This window comes from Ambystoma mexicanum, chromosome 3q (genome assembly GCF_040938575.1).
Source record: "Ambystoma mexicanum isolate Mex_15411 chromosome 3q, UKY_AmexF1_1, whole genome shotgun sequence".
In the NCBI taxonomy this organism is placed as follows: Eukaryota; Metazoa; Chordata; class Amphibia; order Caudata; family Ambystomatidae; genus Ambystoma; species Ambystoma mexicanum.
The window spans coordinates 996,273,091-996,296,472 of record NC_090926.1 but is presented as its reverse complement, the minus strand read 5'-3'; the positions used below and the strand labels follow the sequence as shown (position 1 = coordinate 996,296,472).

General features: G+C 47.1%; 1 protein-coding gene across 3 annotated transcripts in view; it reads left to right on the top strand.

The window, feature by feature from the left end:
- Positions 1–23,382, top strand: part of BAHCC1 (BAH domain and coiled-coil containing 1) — a 683,113-nt gene that overhangs the window by 444,714 nt on the left and 215,017 nt on the right. For 2 of the 3 annotated variants that reach the window (XM_069655151.1, XM_069655150.1), the window contains exons 16-18: positions 1,812–2,085; positions 5,100–5,291; positions 7,279–7,562. In XM_069655151.1, the coding sequence (XP_069511252.1) occupies positions 1,812–2,085; positions 5,100–5,291; positions 7,279–7,562 (750 nt within the window). The remainder of the gene's footprint in view (positions 1–1,811; positions 2,086–5,099; positions 5,292–7,278; positions 7,563–23,382) is intronic. The other variant, XM_069655152.1, reaches the window with a different exon arrangement.

Genomic DNA, 23,382 nt, shown 5'->3' with positions numbered 1-23,382 from the left:
GTGAGAGTCAGCCGAAGGGGGAGGGCGGGATGAGAAGGTGTCAGCGAAAGCCTCAGCTAACACGCGCTTCATGGGTCGCATGACCGAGAAGGTGGGTGGCGGTGATGGAAGTGGCTTGGCCTGAGGGGTAGAGAGGGTGAGGTGGGAGGAGAGGAGAAAGTGATTACTCCAGGAGAGAGGAGTGGTGATAGGGACAGAGAGGGGAAGGTCTGAGGAGATAAGAACATCCAGAGTGTGCCCTGCAGAGTGAGTTGGGCCAGAGGGGAGAATAGTGAGTGAGAGAGAGTCGCAGAGGTTGCGAAAGAGTCCAGAGGGAGGACAGGCGGCATCCAGGTGGATGTTGAAGTCACCAAGAAGGAGGAGTTGGGTAGTCGAGACCAGGAGGGAAGAGGAGAGGTCCGCCCACTCAGAGATGAAGGAGGAGATCTGACCAGGTGGCCTATAGATAGTAGCCACAGTAAGAGAATGGCTAGGGGAGAGAGAGAACCTGCAGACGAGGCATTCGAAGGAGGAGTAGGCCTGCGTAGGAGTGACAGAGGCAGGTATCCACTTGGGGAAGATCAGGGCTACACCCCCCCGGAGCGGTTGGCCCTGGGAGCAGAGAGAATCTTGTCAGCTAGGAGCGTATCAAAGCTCGTGACAGAGCTGGCCGTGAACCATGTCTCTGTGAGACAGAGGACATCAAGGTCAAGTTCTTCCAGAAGGCGGCAGATATCAGAGGAGTGTTTAACAGCGGAGCGAGAGCTTAGAGTGGCAATATGGAGAAGGTTGCCATCCTTGAAAGACTTCCGGGGAGGGGTACAGAACAGAGGTACGCCCTGCGGAGGTGTAGGAGGAGCCCGGGAGGGGGCAGAGAGGGCGGGAGAGGGCAAGGTAGCCGAGGAGGAGGCAGAAGGGGAGGCGAGATAGTCACAGAAAGGGGAGAGGGGACTGCAGAAGAAAGGAAGTTGATGAGGCACGGGAAGCGTCTATCAAAGAGTTGAAGGTTGGCCTGGGGGCCTTGGACCAGGACGGTCCCATTAGAGTAGACACTAATGATGACTTTAGAGGAATGGAAGGATGCCATAGGGCAAGTTAGGCCTTTTTCCATCCTGATATTTAAGTTAATAAAATAAATTGTTTTGAATTTGGAATCTGTTGTCTGTGTCCTTCTTCATGATGCCTTCACACCGGCCACACAGTAGCATTCCTCTCTACCTAGATGAGGAGCCCCACACTTACCCAACAAAAGACCTGAAATTCAAACTGTGCCCGGGCGCAGGAATTCCCAACATTGTTGTCAAAAACCTCCTCCCACAAAATGACCCACCAGACACTATGTTCAGGTATGCAGTGGGCGGATGTTAGGGAAATGGGGTTAGGGTGGATATGTGGTTGGGAGAGAAACATGGTGGTGTGAGAGAATGGGCAGATGGGAAAGAACAAGATGATTGGTTGGATGGGTGCCAGCAAGACCTTTGAAACACAGTAATAATATTGCCTTTGCTTATGTGTTGCCATTTTGTATAATCAGAATCTTTTTGAAAAATTAAACATAAATGTCATGATGTCACATAGTCTGGCCATTTCATGAGATTGGTCTACATAAATGTTTATCACTCCAAGATTTGTGGAGGGGTTCTGATCCTGATTTCCTTGCTCATTGACATTGTGATACTGGGCAAATCAATTTACCTCCCTGTACCTACAGTTACTGCAGCTTTGAAGGTGCATCGAATTCAAAAGAAGCACCAGTATTCATTGTTTTTTCTATAAAAAAGCATATATAGCCTTAGCACCCACTTAGGTATATCAATGTTATTCTTTTCAAGGTTACATTGAATTCCAAAGCTTCCAGTTGCTCACAAACCATCCTGGCATCCACGCTTGCTCGCAAAGTTTCGCAGCTGAAGCAGAAGGTGAAAAGCAAGGCCATGCCACCAATCGTTAGTCCCTTCTGCCGGAAAGAAGTCAACATTGGAACCAATATTCAGAAGAAACTATGCCGGGTGAGGAGTGCCATAGCAAGCCCCCGCCAGCATCATGCCAACAACCAAATCGCCGCCCTGAAGAGCAAGACTGGTCCCGCCAGCTCCGGCGAAGCAGGTACCACTCCAACCACACCTGACACACAGGTTACAGGGCCTAAAACCATGCACTAATCTCTCCCCAGCATCATGCTTACAGCACGTTTCAAATGCCATATTGTTACAATTGAAATCACCATTAAGTGTTGTTCATTGAATTTACTATTGATTTGGTACTAGTGAAAGGTCCCATATTGAGGGAAGTGGGGTGTGTTGTCCTTTGCAGAATGGTAAGTTTCCATTGAAAGGCTATATTGAATAGGGGACTTTTCCATTTACCTTTAATGGCCTATATTTAGAGTAGCTTGGGGATGTGGTGGGAGGTCTTCTGCGTTAAGTAACAGAGTCAGAATGCACTGGAGTGGAGGCAACAGGGTTGGTAGTCAAGACCAACCCATTTAGGCACTTTCGGTTTGTTGTTTGTGTCGTATAAGCACTAGGTTCTTAAACTAGAGACCGAAAACGATTACTTCCTATTTGGCTTCCACAATTCTCATGGATGAACAATGTATTGTCTGAGGGCTGCCAAGTCTGCCGTTTACTGCCAGCTTTGAAACATGCAGCCTCCAACTCTACCTTGGTTAATTCCCTTGATTAAGGGAAGTAGCAGAGCCAAAGCAGGAGGGGGCTTTTGTTTTACTTTAGAGGTGTGAATAACATTCAAAACCAAAGCCTACCGTCAGAGAGTGATATATTGATGTTTTCATGGCTAGCATTAAGGCTAGCCAAATGACCCAAATGAAGCTGGTCGGAAACAAACCCTTTCCTCCGAGTCCTAACTTCCCCCACCAAATATGTCCCCTACTCATTAGCCTAGATTAGTACACAGAGGTAGGGACAGATGCTACTGATGCTGTGCTCTAATGCAATGCAGGCTTTACAAGCACTATGCGGGGCCATAGGGGAGAGTGAATGGGAAAGAGCACGGAGTAGCCCAGAGCAACAGAACATCGGGAAACGAAGTACACAAAGGTGATAGTGGGAAACAAGGCACTGGCACACAGGATGGGATGCTGGCCTGATTTGGGGGGCAGGATGAAGTAGAGATAATATGAGAAGGGTTTTGGATAATGAGCAAAAACAAGACCACTGGTCTTGTAAAATGTATATCTCCTTGTCTGCCAGCCAAGTTACAATTGATGTGAGGTCTAAGGATAGAAACCGTACAATGTTTAACCAGTCTATAAATTGATGTGAGGCCTAAGGAAAGAAAGTACTGTATAATGTGTGAACCGTCTGCAAAATGCTGTGGGTACTGCGGGTCGAAGTTGTTCACATGCCACTGTAATGCCTGAAGATGGAAACAGTGTCATTTTGCAAAGGGCTGTATATTTTGAAGATTGGCGCTCTCTTGGTTCTGGAGCCAGTGCAACCCAGACTCAATAACAAAAATAGACATAGTACAAGGCAAAACACAGCTTTATTGTCATCAAAATAGAGCAGGGATTGCATACAAGCATGTTATTATTGGAGCTCTCGCTGGTTACATAAAAAACAATGCTCTATATATTCAACATTTGTCATAACACACATACTGTAATCTTTGTTACCAAAACCTATGGGGAACGGGGATTGGCCAATAGTGGAGATTACATATACATTCTATAGGGGTTCGATTTCTAATTGGGTAGCAATGTCTGATGCCTCCTCCTGCAACCTCCTCAAAATTCATAAAGGTAAAAAAGATATAATTTCTGCACTATGTAATTGTCTTGCACCGTACTTCATGGCTAGCGTAACATTGGAGATTTCATTGTTTGGCTTATTACTAACCAACCTTGGACATTTTACATGTCGTCCAAACATGAGCCTGACAGGAGTAGGGGAAGAGAGGCCCACAGACTCCATTCCTTTCAATTAAAGACAATACCATCCCTAATTTCTAGGCCATGAGCCAGGGTGATCTCTTTTTATTTGGCCTTGTGTGGCATCTTGTGGTGTTACGTGTAAGGATTAAGGCAGGTGTCCTATCTGTGTTCGCTGCTAATGAATAGACAGTGTTCTTTCATTATGGTTCACGTTTGATGGGACCATGTTTAGAATTATTTCACCCTTCATTTATTTGGAGTTTAGCTAATATTGATGCAAGTGTTATGTTTTCTCTTGCCACTGGGGACACTCTTGAGTTATTCTTCATGGAGTCTTTTGTTGTCCCGCACCTGGCGTACAAAGGCTGGTTGTACTGTTATAAGAATTGATCTAGGAGTATCCTTCTTGCGACCTGGGAATTGCTATCTCGTGCTTTCACTACAATGTTCTTACCCTCCCTTACCTTGGCTTTTGGCTGACAGCTCCTGCCTGAGCTCTGCGTGGACCTGTATTTCTGTGGTTTCAGCATTTTGTGTTCTCATGAAGCCTTGAGGCCCTTTGTTCAATTAGAAGCATGTTGTGGCTTCCATTTTAGAAAATATGGCTGCCCATTACTGTTGCATTTCTATGTTAGTGAGTTATACATGCGTGTCGTTCATGTTGCATTCAGCGTATACATGGCTCATGTTAATATTCTTCATGTCTTATGGATGCTATGTTAATATTCTTCATGTGTAAGTGCATATATCACGTAATGTACGCGTTCTTCATGTTGAGTGCACATTTGCTTTGTGTCTAATGCATGCACATGTATTGTCACAACGTTGGTTTGGTTATTCATGCCATCTTCAGCTTAGTTCGGCTCCATCTCCTGCTGCACCTTCCTGGGATAAGGGTGGTACGGTTGTCTTAGCAAGTAATGTTTCTCACCCGTGCAGTATTGAGCTGGGGGAGGGACAGAAGCTATGGATGACGTATTCATCTGCCTTTCCTACACACTGATGTGTACGCTATTTGTATATGTGTGGGATGTCTGGGGGTAGAAAGTGTTGTATAATGCATTACATATAAATAAATGCTGTGAGGTTCAGGGAGAGCAAGTGCTTTAGTTTATAGTTATTACTGGCATCCTATGTGATTCTGATTGGGGGCTTTGGATCCCCTTCCCATGGTGATGCAAAACATATATTCGTCTCCCTTTCCCTCCTTAACCACCGCACCCAGACAAGGATGATGATGCAGATTCGGAAAGCGAAGATGGAGGTGATGACATCTCTGACCGATTGTCCAAGGACCCAAGCATTGCTTTGCATACATCTGCGATTGCACCAACTGTTAGTCCCTCTCCTTCATCTGTGGTGAAAATGGAAGCCAACCAGAAGGCCAAAAAGAAGAAGGAGCGACAGGGGTTATTGGGTAAGGGAGATTGTTGGGAGTTACAATCTTCTCGTTCAAGAAACTGGCAGAGTTGCTGTTCATGATACAATCTAGAATAGTATTGAATTTAAGATGAAGAAGGTGATTTACCTATGTAGGATGCTGTGAATATTGTCGATTGTGAGATGTGGCAGAGCTTTTATACACATGCACAACACAAGCAAAGAGGAGTTGGGTCGCAGTTGACACATGTGTTTCATCCATGCACGTTGAATTCAGAGGTTTCTGTTTGTTATGTGTGAAATTCAAAGGTTTTGTGGCATATCAGGTGCGCAGGAAGAGTTGTATTGCATGCGAAATATACTTCATTTCTGTTCAGAAATGGGATATTGCTTTAATTTGTGGGAAATGCAATCGGTTTGTATGGTCAGCTGGGTTGTAGATTGCTTTTTGTCCCATTGAATGCTGCAGAAGGGTCCGGGGCATGTGGAATAGAGCAGAGGTTTCTGTTGTATGTGAGCTGTGGGAGGTTGTACTGCATGTGGGATGTGAACATACGTTGTCACATGAGCAATACAGGAAAGGATTTCCAGTATGTGGTTTTCAGAAACCATCTTGTCACGTACATTCACTTTGTCACGCGCATTATTCAGCAGAGGTTTCTGTTACGTCTCTTAGCACTAAACCTTTTTTATCCATATAGAATACAATAGGTTCAGTTGCTGGTGGAAAGCAGCAGTGTTTTTGCCATATGTGGGTAGCTGACGACTTTTTTTGTAGCAAGTGGAGGATGGCTTAGTTCTTCATCACAATGTGATGTAATGGTTTTGTTTGTCTTATGCGAGATGAACCAGACGTTTTTGATCAATTTGAAATTTGGTGAAAGATTTTGTTGAGTTGTTTGCATGTGGCGCTAAGCAAAGGTTGCATGTTAAATGCAGCATAGATTCTTTAGGAATATAGACTAGATTGGGGATTTTATTTAATGTGGGGGTGACTCCTGGGGTTTTGTTGCAAGGACATTGTGTGACATGTGTAGTAGGTTCATTGCTTGTTGCAAATAAGGTAGATCTTTGCTGCTTGTGAGGTATCCAACAGGCGTTTCTTACCTACGCAACGCAACATCTGTTTGGTCACACCTGGCATGCAGGAGATATATTTGTTGCTTGTGGGATTTGAGAGAGTTTTGTAACTTGTGCGATGGCAGACACTATATTTGCATATGGGATTGGGAGGAGATTTTTTCACATGTGTAATGGAGTTACGATTTTTGGCAAGTGGAATGGAAAGGAAGGTTTCACATTTTGGATCGTCTTGTCACATTTCTTGACTCGATAGACGTTTATTTTGTGGGTGAATCAAAAAGAGGTTTTTTCAGTTTTTTGGAATTTAATTGATGCTGTTGATGCACGCAGAATGAAGTGGATGTTTTTAGCACATGTGCAGTTCAATAGCTGTTTTAGAGTTCTTGGAGGATATGTAGGAGAACACCTCTGTCTCTATCCATTCAGCACTTTCGAGAGACTAAGCAGTAATAGTTACCAAAACACATGTAAACATAACCACAATGGTACTGGGTTAGATCCCTTTGCTCACAGCAGCCAAACAGCTCATTACAGACGACCCAACTTCCTCCTTCTAAAGGGACAGGTATCCAAGACAGTACAGCTAGGGCACAGTCAGTGCTGATGTTGGGTAGGGGGACCACTTTGTCCAATTCTCTAATGGTCTGCAGAACGTAGAGTAAATTCTGAAATACATTATATAACCTGATGTCCATTCACAGCCTAACTGTGGTTTGGGGGGGGGGATAAGGTGATACTTTGACACACTTGCACTTATACTTTGACACACTTGCACTTGCAAGTAAAGCCATATAATAGTAAAAGTCTAGGTGTCTGTCTGCTCCAATATTGATCCCTATTGTGTGGAGCGGGCTCAGATCAGCTACTGGGGTAATGCAAAGTGTGGCAATGAATCGCTTGATGTGCCAAATATCAGTATATGATGTTTCCCATCTCCGCAGGTTCATGTCAAGCCTCCAGCCCAGAGGGGGAGGTAAAGGTGCGCAAGCGGGCAGTTACCCTCCGGGGAAAGGCTACTGGGCTGGCAATTCGAAAGAAGGTGCTGACCTGCCAAGTGGACCACAAGAAGAAGAATAAGGGGGCGCTCCGACGCAGAATCCAGACGACACCCAGGGCTCTATCATCTGTCTCTGGCATGCCCACTGCTGCTGAGTTGGGGCGCATTGCCAGCGAACGCATCAAAAAGGCCACACGGAAAAACAAGACTCTGCAGTCATGCTTGCGGGTAAGCACCAGGCACATATAGCACAACTATTATAAGCACCAGACACCTGCCACACATTAATGAAACCTTCCAAACATCACACACACCCTTTCTTAATGAGGTCCGGCCATTCACTTTCATGCATGTTTTTATTTACCTGTATGTACTACATGTGTATTTGGTAGTTGTTGGGTGGAAAGTACTAAACTGTGGCCCTCTCTGAGCGTCTGACTTTTTTGCTTGCTCTGACTGGTTCACCCCTTTGTTTTCTTCAGTGAGTCCTCCTTGTTGATGCAATGTGTGTTTTGCTCCCAGAACATGGGGCTCCAGGCTCCAAATTTACCCTCTAATCTTTTCTCTGAGGAGGTCCTCCTGTTTGACTCGTTGTGCTGTTCACTGGCTGGTGGCAGCTTTTATGTAATTTTGAAAATAGTTCCACGATGCTGCCACCATTATTGTTTCTCTTTCAGAGTACACAGGCTTGTTTGTACCTTGCAGGTCACCCAAAAATCGTAACCGTGTTTGGCAGTCCAGTGAGACCTGGAAACAAGTGTGTGCCATATATGTTCATTACTTTCCTGAGACTCCATATTGGAAGCTCAGCACACACACAGAGGGATCTAACTGGATGTGAATAGGATGTCTGGAACTCGAGAATTGTTTTGACATCATGTGCTTTTGCCTGGGAAGAAGCCTGGGAAGGTTTAAATGTGGAAAGCACCACAGGCGGTTGCCCACCAAAGTTAAAATGTTGCAGTGTATCGGATTGTAAGCTGAAAGTGCATTAATTTCCCAGTGGTTCTGTAAGATATGCAAATCAGCACTTTACCTTTGTTTGTGGATGTTAATGTTAACGGTATGTGTACTCTGCACCATCACCAGTTGTTCCCAGGTGCTCTGGCGGATCTGAAGATGAGGGGTTAGTAGGGTGTAGTGGGAATAGGAGAGTGAGAGCAATGATGTCATGTTGGCAGTTCCAGTTCGGTTTGCACCGTCCACTGAGCTTGAGTGCCATTATCGGGCTTGCCCGAGTTCCCATTGTGATGCTGGAAATGCACCAAAGGGTAGGGCCTCTGAATCCTTGTCCTTTGTTGCTTTTTATCATTTGTTCTGACTTGTTTTCCGCGTAGGGGTTCATGTGGGACTCCTGGCGGTGCAGCTCTTCCTGTGTTTGGTGAACAGACCCTTGGGATACCCTTATAGCACCCATGGTTGAGAGTACGATCCTGTACTCCTGGTGTATGTTTTTGGGCACCTGTGTGTGGCCCACAGAGCAGGGTACGGGCTGGTGGCAGCTCTGTACTGAATTGACAGGTGCCCTGAGCGTCCTCCATTTTGGGATGCCCAGGCTCTGTCATTGGAATCAGTGGATTCCTGATAGGAAACAAAGTGGCCCCTGTGGCCTCTTGCTTTCTATCGACTGTTACCTTACTTTTCCCGAAGTCCCGAGAAGCCCTGACTCTGTCCCTTCCCCCTGACTGGCTGTTGGGTGGAAGTTTCATATATAGTGTTGTTGGGAAGTCCAGGCTAGACTGGCTGGAGCCTTCCCAATGACTGTATGTTGTGGGTACGCCCATGGGGTGGGACCTGGGTGAATGGAGTGTGTAAGGAATACGCATTCTGTGTTATGGCTGTCTAGTATCTGGTGGTTGACACAATGACTGAGACAGCCCTGCCCGAAACTGGTATGAATGCAGTGTGTAGTGTTGAATGGCGTGGTACTTGTCCGAATCCATATTCTGTGTTGTCAGTGTCCGGATGGAGGAGAATGGCCTGAATGCACTGTAAGCCTGATTGGCTGACTGGCTGCCTGAATGCCCTAATGAGTGATTGGTTGCCTGAGTGTGACCCGGCAGAGTGAATGGGAGATCAACAGTATATCTGGGTGCCTGTCACTGCTAGAAATCATTCAGAAGCTGAAGTTGATACTTGATGCTTACTCTCGAAGCCGAGCTGGAAGAAGAAGGTGAACCGCTGTTCCCTTCCGTGTAATCTGAAAGCTGCTGTGTCTTCAAGAACTGATCCAAGAGAGGACCTGGTAAGGAGACCTCCTTCTGAGCTACGAGGGACCATCGTGCACCAGATGATCTTTGCCAAAGCTCCCTGGTAGACAGACCTACGAAAGGCTGTCGACCGGAGACGGGGACTGCCGCGGATTCACGAAGAGAAGCACCGGACAGCCGTCCACCGTCGACGACAGCCATCGCCGACCGGAGCCGCAGTGCTTCTTTGCCTAAGAACATTTGATCTAAGGACTCCCTTGAACATCATCGTCGACCGCTTTCGTCGTGCCGGAGAAAGTCAAGGCCGTCGATGACCGAGGAGAATCCGCCGGTAGGTTTCCCGCCACCCGAAGACCTCAGAGATGCGGACGAAGCTACTGAAGCCAGCCGTGGTCATGTCCCGCTCGCCGACCCCAACGACTCGACCCCCTTCCTGGGCCAAAGTTTTTCACTAACTCTTTGCAGCAACGAACCATCATCGTTGAGGTGCACCGCACGCCTCCCCTGTTGCAGGACATTTTCGATCACTCGTCTACGAGTACCGCAAGGACTGAAGCTGCTACCTCAATGACAACATTCACCCGTTCTTCATCTCGGAAGTTCGACGACCTGTGGCTCCAGCTTGAAAGGGAGTGTACTCAAGAAGGGCCCGTCGATTCCCCGATGAAGAACTCTACAACACAAGGTACCTTTGGGTTTGCAGAACTATAGAAGAAGATAAGACTTTAATAGACAGTATATGGACTGGGCTTGTAGTGCATCTTCATTTACAGGTTGCCCAGGTGGGGGGATCCTCATACAGAACTGGGTCTGGTTGGTAGGGACTCAGTATTCTGCCAATTGTCTAACCAACTTGTCTTCCTCTGAAATCTATGGTTCATATAATTTTACCGTATTGATTTGTATGCTATTTGAACTGAGTACAGTTGATGCATTTTTAATGGCATTTAGATTAAGCATGGTACCATCTAGAACTGTATATATTTAGCATTTTAGAATTGTCGGAGCACAAAGTGTATTATGGCGATTGTGTATTTAACCTTGAACCTTATTTATATAAAGACTGTTTTAACTAATACAGTGATACAGTGTGTGGACATTCCTTTGTGGGTGCTTGGGGACTACACTGTACTTAAGAACCAGCCTGCATCACCTCCTGAGAGGCTAGGCCTTGATTACCCGTCCATTGCTACCGTAATAGAGAATCTTGGCCGGGGTCCTCTGCCTCTCCTCTGCCGTATAAAGAGCAGGAGTACAGACACCCCCCTCCGGTTGCTTTACAACCACGTGCTGTTGGTCCGTGTTATGTGTTGTTTGTCTGTTGTTGCTGTGTGGTGAAGTACGTGCGGATTGCTGTGCAGAGTAGTGGTTGTGTGTGGTTTTCTGTATGAGAAGTGTACAGGGAAAGTAGAGGTTTTAGAGTTGGGTTACTGTTTTTTTTCCCTTACCTCTTAGTCTTTGCGTTTCTTTGCTTCATATCTGTGGTTCTCTTGTGAGTTTGGCATTGTAGTTTGTCCACCTAGTTGGCAGGTATGGTGCAGGTAGCAGTTTTCCCCTGTGCTATTTTAATGGTTTTTGTACCTGGCTGAATTAGGCGGACTCCCCCAACCTGGTGTTGGCGTTGTTTAGTTTAGAGGATTCTGGTCCATTACTGCCCATTCCCGTGTGGGTCATCCTTACCTTACTGTTTCCTCTGTGTTAAGAAAAGCCTCACATGGGCGCTGCGTACCTGAGCTTTGTGGTGTTGGACGCGGAGGGGTAGCCAGTCTGTCTTTAAATGCTTAGGTGAAGAAAAGGTAACGCGAGGAACCAGCCCAACACTCACCTAATGAATAGGTCAGGAGTGGACCGGCTCCCAACATCACAGGATGGCGCTTCCCTGATTAGCGTGATGTCAGTACAGTGCAAGCACTGGCAGAGAAGGCCAACTGATGTCCAGTAGATGTAGTGCACATGAGTCCAAAGGCAGGGTGCTGGTCTCAGGAGGCTTAGCGTTGTACTCTGTAAGCAGATGTTGTTCTTCGGTGGTAAGGTACCCAGACAGAGAATTGAGACTAGGCAATGACATAGGACCTAAAGCGAATCAAGGAACTGAGATCCAGAGCGAGGAGAAAGGATCTGAGAACCAGGATAGGATGCCAAGGGAAGCCAAAAGGAGGAGAAAACAAGGAACAAGGGAAGGGGGAAGAGAAGCCTGACCGAGGAAGGACCCCTTCCAAAGAAACCCAGGACAGGGGCCAAGAAGGAACACCAACCCCAGGTGCAATGGACCAGGATTGAGGCAGGGGAACCAAGGAACAGGCAGGGACAGGAACAGAGAACAAGGAGAAGAGTGTGCAACAATCAGGAAACAAAATGCAGTTTGTTTATGTTGGCGGGGCCCTAATATGGAACCGGGACACAAGTGAGGCTTGCAGCGCAAGCCTGCGTTGATCCAGAGCCAGGCAGACATCGCATTCGCGGAAGGCAGGACACAGCCGCCCGCGCATGTGTAGACCCGCAAACATGGATGCTCCAAGGGAGACGGAGGCCGCGAGTAAATGTGGTCGCCACAGGCGCCAATGAGGGTAAACCCTCCATGATGGGACCCACAGTTACTGGCGACGCCGCCTCCTCACCCAGGTAAGCGGTGGTGGTGTGACACTCTGTGGACTAGTGGTATGTGGACATGGAGTCCTCCTCATACCCTCCTGGTCCCTCCTTGCCCATTCCAATGTGAGGTCCTAGCCTACCTATGTTTCATATTTGGTTTAGCGGTATGTGGTAATGGCATCCTCCCCCTGCCCTCCGGTTAGGGAAGATTCCCTCTCTGTGATTCTTGTTTCCCGCTGCATATATGCTTCCTACTCGTTTCCCTCTTGTTCTGGAGCAAAGAGACACATTTTCAGCAGTTTTCGGAATTGAAGATGATCCCTTGCGTTTCCTTTTTTTTTTTTAGGTAGCTCATTCCAGGTTATTGGTGCCAGGTGAGAGAAAGATGATCCCCCAAATGTTCTTTTGTTGTATGGTTTTGGTTCTAAGCATTTCTTTTAACAGTCATTCTGGCATTCCTAGGTATAGGCTTTTGGCATATTCTACCCTCGACATGATGAGTGCGATTATGGTGAGTGTTTTGTAGGAGAAAGAGAAAAAAGGTAGGATCCTTTTTACTTCGTGTAGTAGAAAGAAACATTTCTTGATTATAGCGTTTACTTGTGGCTCCAGTGTTATGGGATGTAGTGATTTTTTTTCTCTGCTTTTGGATACAATCATTATTTCTGTTTTGCCCGGATTGAGTTTGAGGTCATTTGAGTTCATCCAGCTGTAGAGTCCTTGTAGGCAGTCATCCAGCGTTGAGTTTCCTCCCTGTGTCTTGTATTTTGTAGACTATTTGTGTTTCATCAGGGTAGTTGTGGCATGTGAGGCTCTGTCTTTTAATGAGTTTGATTAGTGGAGCCAGGTATATGTTAAAAAGCAGTGGGGAGAAAGATGATCCTTGCGGTACTCCAGAGGTGGATTCCTTTGAGGTAGATTTGAAAGTTTTGATCCATATGGTTTCTGTTCTGCTTGTTAGGAAGGATTTAATCCATAGTTGGGCTAGGTCGGTGATTCCTATTTCTTCCAATCTTCCAATGAGGATGATGTGGTTGATTGTGTCAAATGCTGCAGAGAAACCCAGAAGTATTAGAGGTGTGCTTTTGTCTGAGTCTGCATTCGCCATTAGATCATCCCAGATCAAAAGCAGTGCTGTTACCGTTCCTCTCATCTGTCTGAAGCCTACTTGTGCTTGATCGAGCAGTAGGTGTTCTTCTATAAATTCTTGACTTATTCTATAGATGTATGTTTCGAGTACTTTCGCTGGGTACAGGATGTTGGAAATGGGTCTGTAGTTGGAGAGGTCCTCCACATTTCCTGACGTGTCCTTGAGGAGCGGCTTGATGTATGCTGATTTGATAGATTGTGGTTCTTTCCCTATTGACATTGATTGGTTGAACACGTTTTTGTAGTATTCCATGGGTGTTCTTTGTGTGAAGATTGATTTGTGTATGTCTAGGGCAGGGATCCATGGGGGAGCCTGCTTTGTTGCTGTTGTTTACAAGCTTGACAAATGTCTCAGCTGATATTTGGGGGTAAGCTTCAGAGTTTATTCTGCCGATCCTCAGCTGGGTGGGCGGGGTGCATGTTCAGATTGCTTGGTCTGCTTTGTATGATATGGTGGATGGTGCTAATTTTGTTTTTGAAGTGGTATGCAAGGTTATTGCATAGTTTCAGCGAAGAGATCAGTTAGTTGTTGCAGCCAGGGCGGTTTCTTATTTTGTTTATGATTTTAAACAATTATTTTTGGGTGTTGGGAGCTTTGGTGATTCTGTTGTCGAAGTATTTCTTTTGGCCTTTTGGATTTCCTTTTTGTATGAGTGGATTTGTTGTTGGAATTGGAATGTTTTGGCCCGGGCGTTATTATTCCTACATTCGAGTTCAAGCTTCCCGTTTTTCCTTTTCATGGTGCTGAGAAGCAGGGTAAACCATTTTGCTGTCGCTCTTTTGCGCGATGGGGTAAAAGGTTTTTCCTTGGAGATCTCGTCAATTGTTGTGGTGATCCACTTGTGAAGTAGTTCTGTTTTTCTGTCCAGGTCAGCTTCATCCATTCTTGTTGCCGGTGGTTTGTTGGTTTCCAGTAGTTCAATTAGGTTGCTATTTTTGATGGTCCTCCAGTTTCTTTTCATTGGTGGCGCTGTGGTAATGAGGTTTTTGTTGGGGAAGATTGCGTCAAGTGTATGAACCACCGCGTGAGTTGCTCCTTTGACTAGTTAATGTAATTTCACTGTTTTCAGGTGTTTGGCTAGTTATTTTTGTGTGTTTGTGGTTTCTTCATCAAACCAGATTTTGAAGTCACCAAGGATTATCAGGTGCTCCTGTTCAATGGCTATGTTGGTGATTTCTTCCGTGAAGGCGTCCATGAAGGTTGCATCGTATGTCAGTGGTTTGTACACCAGGATGAGTTTGAGGTTTGTGTTGGGATTTGTTGATAGGTGAACGATTAGTGATTCACAGTTTTCGATGCTTATTGGGTCTTCTGTTTTCATTTTCAGGTGTTCCTTGTATGCTATTGCCAGTCCTCCTCCTCTTTCTTTTTTCCTGTTTGCTTGTGCGCACCTGAAGTTTTCGGGAGGCAGTTATGGAGTGTGATTTTGTAATTGTCGTCTAGCCATGTTTTGGTTGGGAATGTCGATACCTCCGTCGCAGAGGAGGTCATAGATCTCAGTGGCATGTTTGGACATTGACCTAGCATTGATTAGATTGCAGTGGATCTTTTTGATATGGTTAGGTTTGTTTATTGATCCTTGTTTTGACTTGCGGATGTTCAGTTGGAGTGCTTTTGTGTTGTTGTCGCAGATTGGTTGGGGTTCCGTGGAGGCTGCTTCGTCGTTGAGGCGATCTGTTAGATTGATAGTTGGGTTGATGAATTATACAGCTTCATCATCATCTTTTGTGATTTGAGGTGGTTGTTGGCGGTGCCTTTGTGTTTTTGTGGTATATGGAGTAAGGGCATTGGAATCGTACCTCTCTCTTCTAGGGTCCTCTCTTCTTTTTTTGCATGGTTCCAATTGGTTTCAGCCTGTCTGGACATGTCGGTGGCGTTTAACTGTCGAGGTTCTGCGGTTGTTACAGTGTAAGGTTTATGGATTTTTCTCTTATGATGTTTGTTCTGTTGGTTTTAATGTTTGTTGAGGCGCGTTCTGTATTCATGACAGCCTCTATTGGAGGAGGGTGAGGGTGTGAATCCGTTCGGGTTGATGCTTGTTCCGATTCTCTTTGGCGGCGTCCAATTTTGTGTCGGGGCATTTTGTGTCCTTGGTAGTAGGATGGTTTCGGTATTTGAGCTTACAGGGGCAGTAGCCCACCTGTAGGGCCTTGCTTTTGGATAATATTGAGGTTTCTGATGCTTGCTAATCTGCTTAGAATCACATGCTGTGCATATGGTCCGAAAGGGGACGTCAGCATATGCGTGTCTGTAACACTATCCCTATCGTGACGTGTAGTGTACCAAAAATCCCTCACGTGCCGAGGTCCCTCAGATTGTTTTTTCTGCCCAGATAACTGGACGCCCTATAGCGGAGCTCCTACATAAGAGACATTGTTTATCCTAAACCGACTTGTCGGTTATTTCCCCTTAAGTCATTTCGATGGCAAGAACAACTTTGACGAAGACTAAGGGGGACTTGTCTACGGCAGTGGATTTCGGTGCCTAAGATCCGGCGGCTGAAACATCCACGTGGCCGGGCCCTCTGGCAGGCCTTTACAGTAGGGAGAGTGGGGTCGGGGTATTTACGTTATGTCTTTCCTCTTTCCCCCTCTTTAACCTGTAGGTCTGGTCACCTTTCCCTTTTGCTATGAAAAGGACGCCTTTTAGGTTCTGCCCTAAGTGTAGAGTCAGATACCTGTGGAAGGACTAGCACAACTCCTGTCTCCCCTTAGATTACGACGAGAAGCGGTGTGCGGCTTGTAAACTCCTTCGGCCTGAAACCCTTAAGGAGCGCCGTGTAAAGTGGTGGGCCGCGTACGGAATGTCGCGGGCGGAACTCTCCACCCCCCACCGCCACACTCGTCGAAAGTAACGGGGCACCTCCGATGACCAAACATCCATTGCGGATGTGATAGACCTCGAGGCGGACATTTCTAGGTCTGCCGTGCCCGTACCGACCCTTCAAGGCCTGACTCTGGTCTCTCTTCAGGGACAAAACCCGGTGACAGGGGCGTACAAAGACATTACACTAAACACACAACCCCTCTACCTATTTCGACGGGTACGTTGAAAAAGGTGAAAGCGCCAGCAGGACCGTCGAAAATATCGGCGGATTCCTCGGATCGTTCAGATCCAAAGCCTTGTCCGCATCAGCGTTTGACGACTGGGCACCCCAAAACAAACAAGGGCGCTACCCCTAAATCAAGTTTACACGTCGAAGTGCAGAATTTCGACGCACCAACGGTCCCGAAAGCCCCAGTAGGCTCAAAAACTACGACTAGGCCTCAAGGCGAAAAACCTATCGCTAGGCCCTCTAACGGCACGTTAGGCGGTAAATCTACCAATAGACCTTCGGAATCACTATCTCACGCCGAGTCGGCGGAAATCGAACACAGTATCGCTAGAATTACTTCGGCGTTTGGGCTTATACCTATTCCGTCGAAAAACATGGGGCAGGCCGCAGACAAATCTATAGATATGCCATGGTGCCATGATTCTCTGATAACTACGAGGACAGTCAAGATCCTCTTTACAACACCCTGAGTGACACATTTCGACGTCAAGGGGTGGAAGACAATGTTTTTCCACCCATAGGCCCTTCCAGTTCCTCTAAGTGGACAAGGGAGAAATTTGAAGGGTGCATGGATCATCTTAAGAAAATTATTTATTTTTCTGAACATCCTTCCCCCGAAAAGATCTCGTGGAGAGCCTAATCTTAAATCTGCCTCACAGTTACAAGAGGATCAGCCCTCAATCCCCGTCCATCATGGAGACATCATTCAAATGGATACTTATCAGGACATTTACAGTGAAGATGAAGAACCTTCCTTCCTGCAGGGCTACAATAAGGACCAGGCGGATGCCACAGACAATTGGGACGAAACACACCAAGTGGGGACAGACCCATGGACGCTCCCCCAACAAGATCAGGACACTGATGTTCTGTGCCTGGATTCTCCTCTGTCCAACCCGGCTCGCCAGGCCTCACCTGTAGACGACCAAATGGCCTTCAATGCCATGTTAAGGAAGGCAGCAGATCACTTTCAAATCACTACTCGAGAGGCGGTGCCTGAGCAGGACTTTGTAGGAGATATTCTTAAGGAGAAACTCCCCTCTAGCCAGGCCATTCCCCTCCTTAATTCTTTTAAGAGAAGATTGGCCCCCTCCCTGGTGTCACCAGCTCAAACCCGGGCAGTGAACCCAAGAGTAAAAAAGTTCTTTCGGCCAGTTCCTTCGGACCCTCAATACATTAAAGGGCATGCCACCCCCGATCCCTGGTAGTGACTACCACCTGGAAACGGGCAGGAGTATATACCATGCGCATAGCGAATAACACTACGCTGCTGGCGAGTTATACTGACGCTCAATGGAACCTAGTACAGGAAGTTCTCCAGGAGGTCCCAGAGCCCATCAGGTCCAAGCTTCTCACTATTGTGGCCGAAGGCAGGCAAGTGAACCAGAATGTGATAAAGAACACTCTGGACACGGCTGAAACAGCAGGCAGCTCACTGGCACAGGGAACCTTACTTAAAAGGCACGCTTGGCTTTGTACCTCAGGGTTTAAGCCTGAGACACAGGCCGCTATCATCAATAAATCCATTGAAGAAACTACCCTCTTCGGAAAGGCTGTCGATGAGGCCCTAGAAACAGCCAAAAAAGAGCATAAGACTCTTAGGTCCCTGCAACAAATTACTCAAAGACCTTCCCCCCCAGAGAGGAGGTAATGCTTGTCGGTCCTTTCGAGGGCAGTCCCGTGCAAGTCAGAACAACTATGGCACAGCAAACTTTAATGCTGGACAAACATCAGGAAGCCCTGCATACTACCCACCAAGGGGTCAGCGACGGGGCAAAGCCAGAAGAGGCCCCAATCCTAGAGGATCCGCAGCCTCTTGTCAAAAATGACCATCAGATCCAGGTCCCCTCCCATGTCACCCCGGTCGGGGGGCGCTTAACATCTTTCCTCACGGCATGGGAGGGGATAACTTCAGACCAGTGGGTCATAAAGACAGGCGCCCACGGGTACTGCGTTGAATTTGCCCAACCTCCACAATTCAGAACACCGCACTCACAGCGCCTCTCACTGCACCAGCTGGAGATCCTGAGTGACCAGCCCGTACCGCTCCTAGATAAGATTGTGATTGTTAGCATGCCCACACCTAGATAGAACTCTGAAGATTGGCCTGCACCGCTTCTAGATAAGACTGTGAAGGCAAACTAATGCCACACTCAGAGAAAACTGTGAATGTTAGCATGCTAAAGGTCAGGTAACCCACTAACCAATATAACCTCAAACTCTTCATACTTATCTCACTCACAACACTGCAACAACACATAAGCCGGAGCAACAGTACATGCGGACTGACACCGATCCAATACCTGCACCAAAGCTCAGTATCTGGTGTATACCGAGCTGAAGCTGCCAACAGAACACCACTCCTCTCACTATCCTACTCCCTCTTCACCTTACTAACCCATCCCACCTTATCGTTTACAGATCCGCCAGAGCGCCTGGGGACCAATTCCGTTGGTGACATTGCGCGGTACAAATACCTTTAACATTTAACATTTGAATCAAGAGGTGGAAGCGCTGCTGGGAAAGGATGTCATAGAGGCCGTCTCTGTTCTTCAGGTAAACAAGGGTATTTATCCAGTGTACTTCCTTGTACCCAAAAAGGACCTGACCATGCGCCCTGTTCTAGACCTGAGCCCAGCGAACAGGTTCATAAAATCTCAAAAGTTTCGAATGGTAACACTACAGGAGCTGATCCTACTGTTGAAACAGGGGGACTGCATTGCAACATTGGACATGAAAGATGCATACTTTCATATTTCAATGTTGCCAGCACACAGGAAGTATCTAAGGTTCATGATAGAGGACAGGCATTACCAATTCAAAGTACTCCCCTTCGGCATCGCCTCGGCGCCAAGGGTGTTTACCAAGGTACTGGCAGTAGCAGCAGCACACCTGCACAGACATTCTGTCCCGGTTTACCCTTACCTCGACGACTGGCTCATAACAGGGGGCTCGTACGACACATGTTTTTGAACACCTAAAGGACCGTAGACCTTCTGTTCAGGCTGGGATTCTCCATCAACGAGAAAAAATCCAGTCTAGTCCCCAGTCAAGTAAAACAATTTCTGGGGGCTCTAATCCGAAAGAAAGACGGCCTCGTCTTCCCCTCCAACGAGAGCGTTCAGAACATGCTTTTTCAGATCCCTCAATATGTAGCCAGTCGGGAGTTGACAGTGCGCAAAGCCATGCGTTTGCTAGGGATGATGGCGTCAGGCATATACTTGGTTTCCCATGCGCGGCTGCGCATGCGTCCCATGCAAGAGTGGCTCAACAGCCAGTGGTGTCAGGCCAGCGAACAATGGGAAGATCTGGTAGTTGTCTCGCCAGCCCCCGTTCTCTCTGTGCAGTGGTGGTCAAGGGAAAACCTTCTGAAGGGGAACAACTTCACCACCCCTACAGTGGAAGCCACTCTCATGACAGACACATCTCTCACGGGGTGGGGGGGCTCACCTGCTTCAGCAGACAGCGCATGGAGTGTGGTCCCCACAAGTAGCGTCCAACCATATAAACTGATTCTAACAGACAGCACTACAGTCATGTATTACCTGAACAAACAGGGGGCACTCACTCTCCAGGGCTATCCAAGCTGTCCCAAAACATTTGGATATGGGCTCCCAAACACAAGAGGTTTCTGTTGGCCCAACATGTTCCAGGGGAACTGAATCTTCTGGCAGACGTGCTCAGAAGAGATTTCCCTCTGCCCATAGAATACGAAAGGCGTCTGCACAAAGACATTGTGTCCAACGTCTTCGCAGAATGGGGCTTCCCAGAGATCGATCTGTTCGAGAACGCCCAATGCCAAGACTAAACCTCCAGGTACCCCCAGAACCACTGCAAGGGGAACGATCTCTGGATAACATGGAGAGGGAAATTTGTGTACACTTTTCCCCCGACTCCCCTTCTCAACAAGATAGTGGACAAGATGCACTAGGAACCAGTTCCCATGATACTGGTGGCACCCTGATTCTCAGGTGGGACAAGCAGTACTAAGAGATCTTTTCTCTACTGTTCCTTCTCACAACCCACCTCCAACTCCAGATGCTGCTTGCTAGTCTATGCACAGCATTTGATTCTAAGCAGATTAACAAGCATCAGAAGACATGCATTACTTATCGTAATAGCATTTCTGATGATTGTATCTGCTTAGATTCACATGCGCCCTCTCTGCCTGCCTGCTCGGGGTGTAAGGAACATAGACGTCTTACTACTTCTCTCTTCTTCATGTACTCACTCACAATAGCCGTGTGCTCCCTCATGGCAGAAAAAATACAATCAGAGGGACCTAGGCGCGTGAGGGATTTTGGGTACACTACACGTCACAATAGGGATAGTGTTACAGACACGCCTATGCCGACGCACCCTTTTGGTCCCAGAAAGACAAGATGCAATACTCTGCGGTTACCGCTGGATGTCGGACCATATGCACAGCATGTGAATCTAAGCAGATACAATCATCAGAAATGCTATTACGGTAAGTAATGCATGTCTTATTCCCTTGTGTTGCGGTAGGAGGATGCCGTCGGAAAGTGGCTGTCCACGTAGTGGGCTAGGTACAGGTGTTCCTCTATCTACGGGTGGACTGTCTAGGCGGGGTACTATGCATTGGAAGTGGTGGTGCAGTTGGGTTTGGGAGGTCAACTACGGGTTCCTGGTTAACTTGGGCAGTGATCTGGTTATAGTAACCAGCTTTTGGTGATTGCTGGGAGTTCCTGGGTAACCTGAGGGTGTAGAATTCAATGATGTCAGGCAATGATAGAATTCACCTAGACTTGAGATTCCTAGATAGCAGGAGAAAGGCCCAGGCTTCACAAAATGTCAGGCAGCGCCTCGACAAGCACCCAGAGAAGACTCACCAGAGGAAGATGAGACGGTATGCTGTGACATCTGTCTTGAATTAAACAGCCAAAGGTGAAGTGCTGCTGCCTTCTGCAGTCTCATCTTTCTTCAGCAACCGGGAGGACCAAGTCATCCTTCGCTTATTCTGGTACATTGCGGCCAGCCGGGCTGCATACTGCCACTGCTCCTTACTTACTCCCTAGAGCACACCAGCTTGGCCCTGCATGGCTCCTCCTGCAGCTAGGGGACCGACATCCCTGAGGGACTGGCAGTGTTAGGGAACATTTTCATTTCTATGTTAAATCTTCCTCACCTGTTAGAAACCCCAGAACTTTTTTGCTGGACTTGGTGATTATTTTCCCATGTTCCTGGGTGAGTGGGAATCTTTTTCCCTTCTCACCATTTCTTTTACTCTGCCACAGTACATGTTTGAATATATAGTTCCCTATAACCTTTGGGCTTAATGCTTTTTCCTATGGCAGCATACAGCCGTTTTGTACAGTGTTGCTGGGTTGCCCTTTGGGCTTCCCTTTATTATTTTCTCTTAATGTGCTGTGGATGAACTACTGTTCCCAAGGGTATTGAGGGATTTCCATCCCGTTATATGTGAGACCAGCCCACCTTGCCTTATGTGGAGTGCTGGGGATATACATGGTATTCCCTTTCTCACTGACCTAGTAACATATTTGTTACTGTGGCAAGCTAACTGTAACGGCTGATGGCAGTGGATATATTTTAATGACTGTTTAGTTAATATTATACACAGGCTGTCAAACCAACCGTAATGTGGTAATGCACAGAAGGGTCACCATTCTGCTAGAATCGTGGCATCTTTATTTTTTCCCCATTTTGAATTTGCTTGTCCATTATTGGGTCTTCTTCTACCGTCCGAGGTGTGGGAAGTCCTGGTTGAAGTTTTGTCTTCGGCGGGAACTGTGAGAAACCTGAAGGTGTCTCCTTGACTAGTCCCTGGGTGGCCAGGACACAGCCATCACTATTGGATCAAGTTCCTGGGGGTGGACCAGTGAGGGAGGATCACCTGGATGGGGGGTCCTCGAGGAGTGGAAGTGGGACACTGACGGGTGAGACTAGGTATCCCCCTTCTTGAACATTTTCCCCATCCTACCCCGTAGGATACTTGACCATTCTACCCCCTCCCGCCCCTTTTTCTGACACAAATACTTTCATACATCGTGAAAGACGATGGACAAACACCAACAGCATTTACTTGACATGTCCCAACGGCAGGGTCAGGCAAAGTCAGGTAATTGACCAGAAGCATGTTGACCTGATGGCCCTTTCCCTTCCCCAAAGGGATAAAAGGTGGAGTACAAGAGCACAATACGAGCAAGGCAGACCGCACAACGAGAGAGCTAACTCAGCACGGCAGTTCAAGAGGAAGAGAAAAATGATGCAAACAGAGAGCATGACCAGGAGAGAAGCAACCTTGCCCTTTCCGAGCCAGGCCCATAAAACCTCCACAGAAGGAATCACAAGACTGCGAACAATAGCCAGTGTGTGTTGCAGCAGATGTCAACGGTACACAAGGCCCTCCTCCGCTGATAACCAAGCCAAGGGGAGACTCTTGCCACACTGGTTCCTCACAGCCAGGGACACGTGTCGAGTGGACAGCCAAAGGGAAACCAAACTGTGTTTGAACAAATGTAGCAAAACGGCTAATTGAAGAAAGTACAAAGAACTGTTTGTTTAATACAAGAGGGGAAAATTGGCTACAGAGGAGTCAGACACCATGTGGGTGTTCACTTGAGAAACTCTGGGAAATACCCTATGGTTGAAACTACCGTTACCAGAAGGTCTTGGGAACGGCGTGAGAAGTGGGTCAAAGTGGTCAAACGGGGATCTAGTAAAATCCTCCGTACAGTTGAATGTCTTTGACCAACAAATGAAGGTAAAGCTAAGGGAAGTGAATCCTGCATCGTAACAACTGTTCAAAGAACTGTGTGAATTGTAAAAATTGTCAAGAGTGAACCCGATGGAGGGATGCCAATTAACAGGGGGCAAAGTCTGAAGTCCCATTGTACAGTGTGTTGACAAGACTTAACCTGGCAGAGGGTTGTCCACAGTGAACTAAGACATTAAGGTTCATGAATGTCACAGAGTAGATTGTGTCAAAAGCCTTAGTGAACCAGACAGAGGGAGGCTAACCGTCGAGAAGGGTCTGAGCCCGGAAGAGGGGGATCCAGG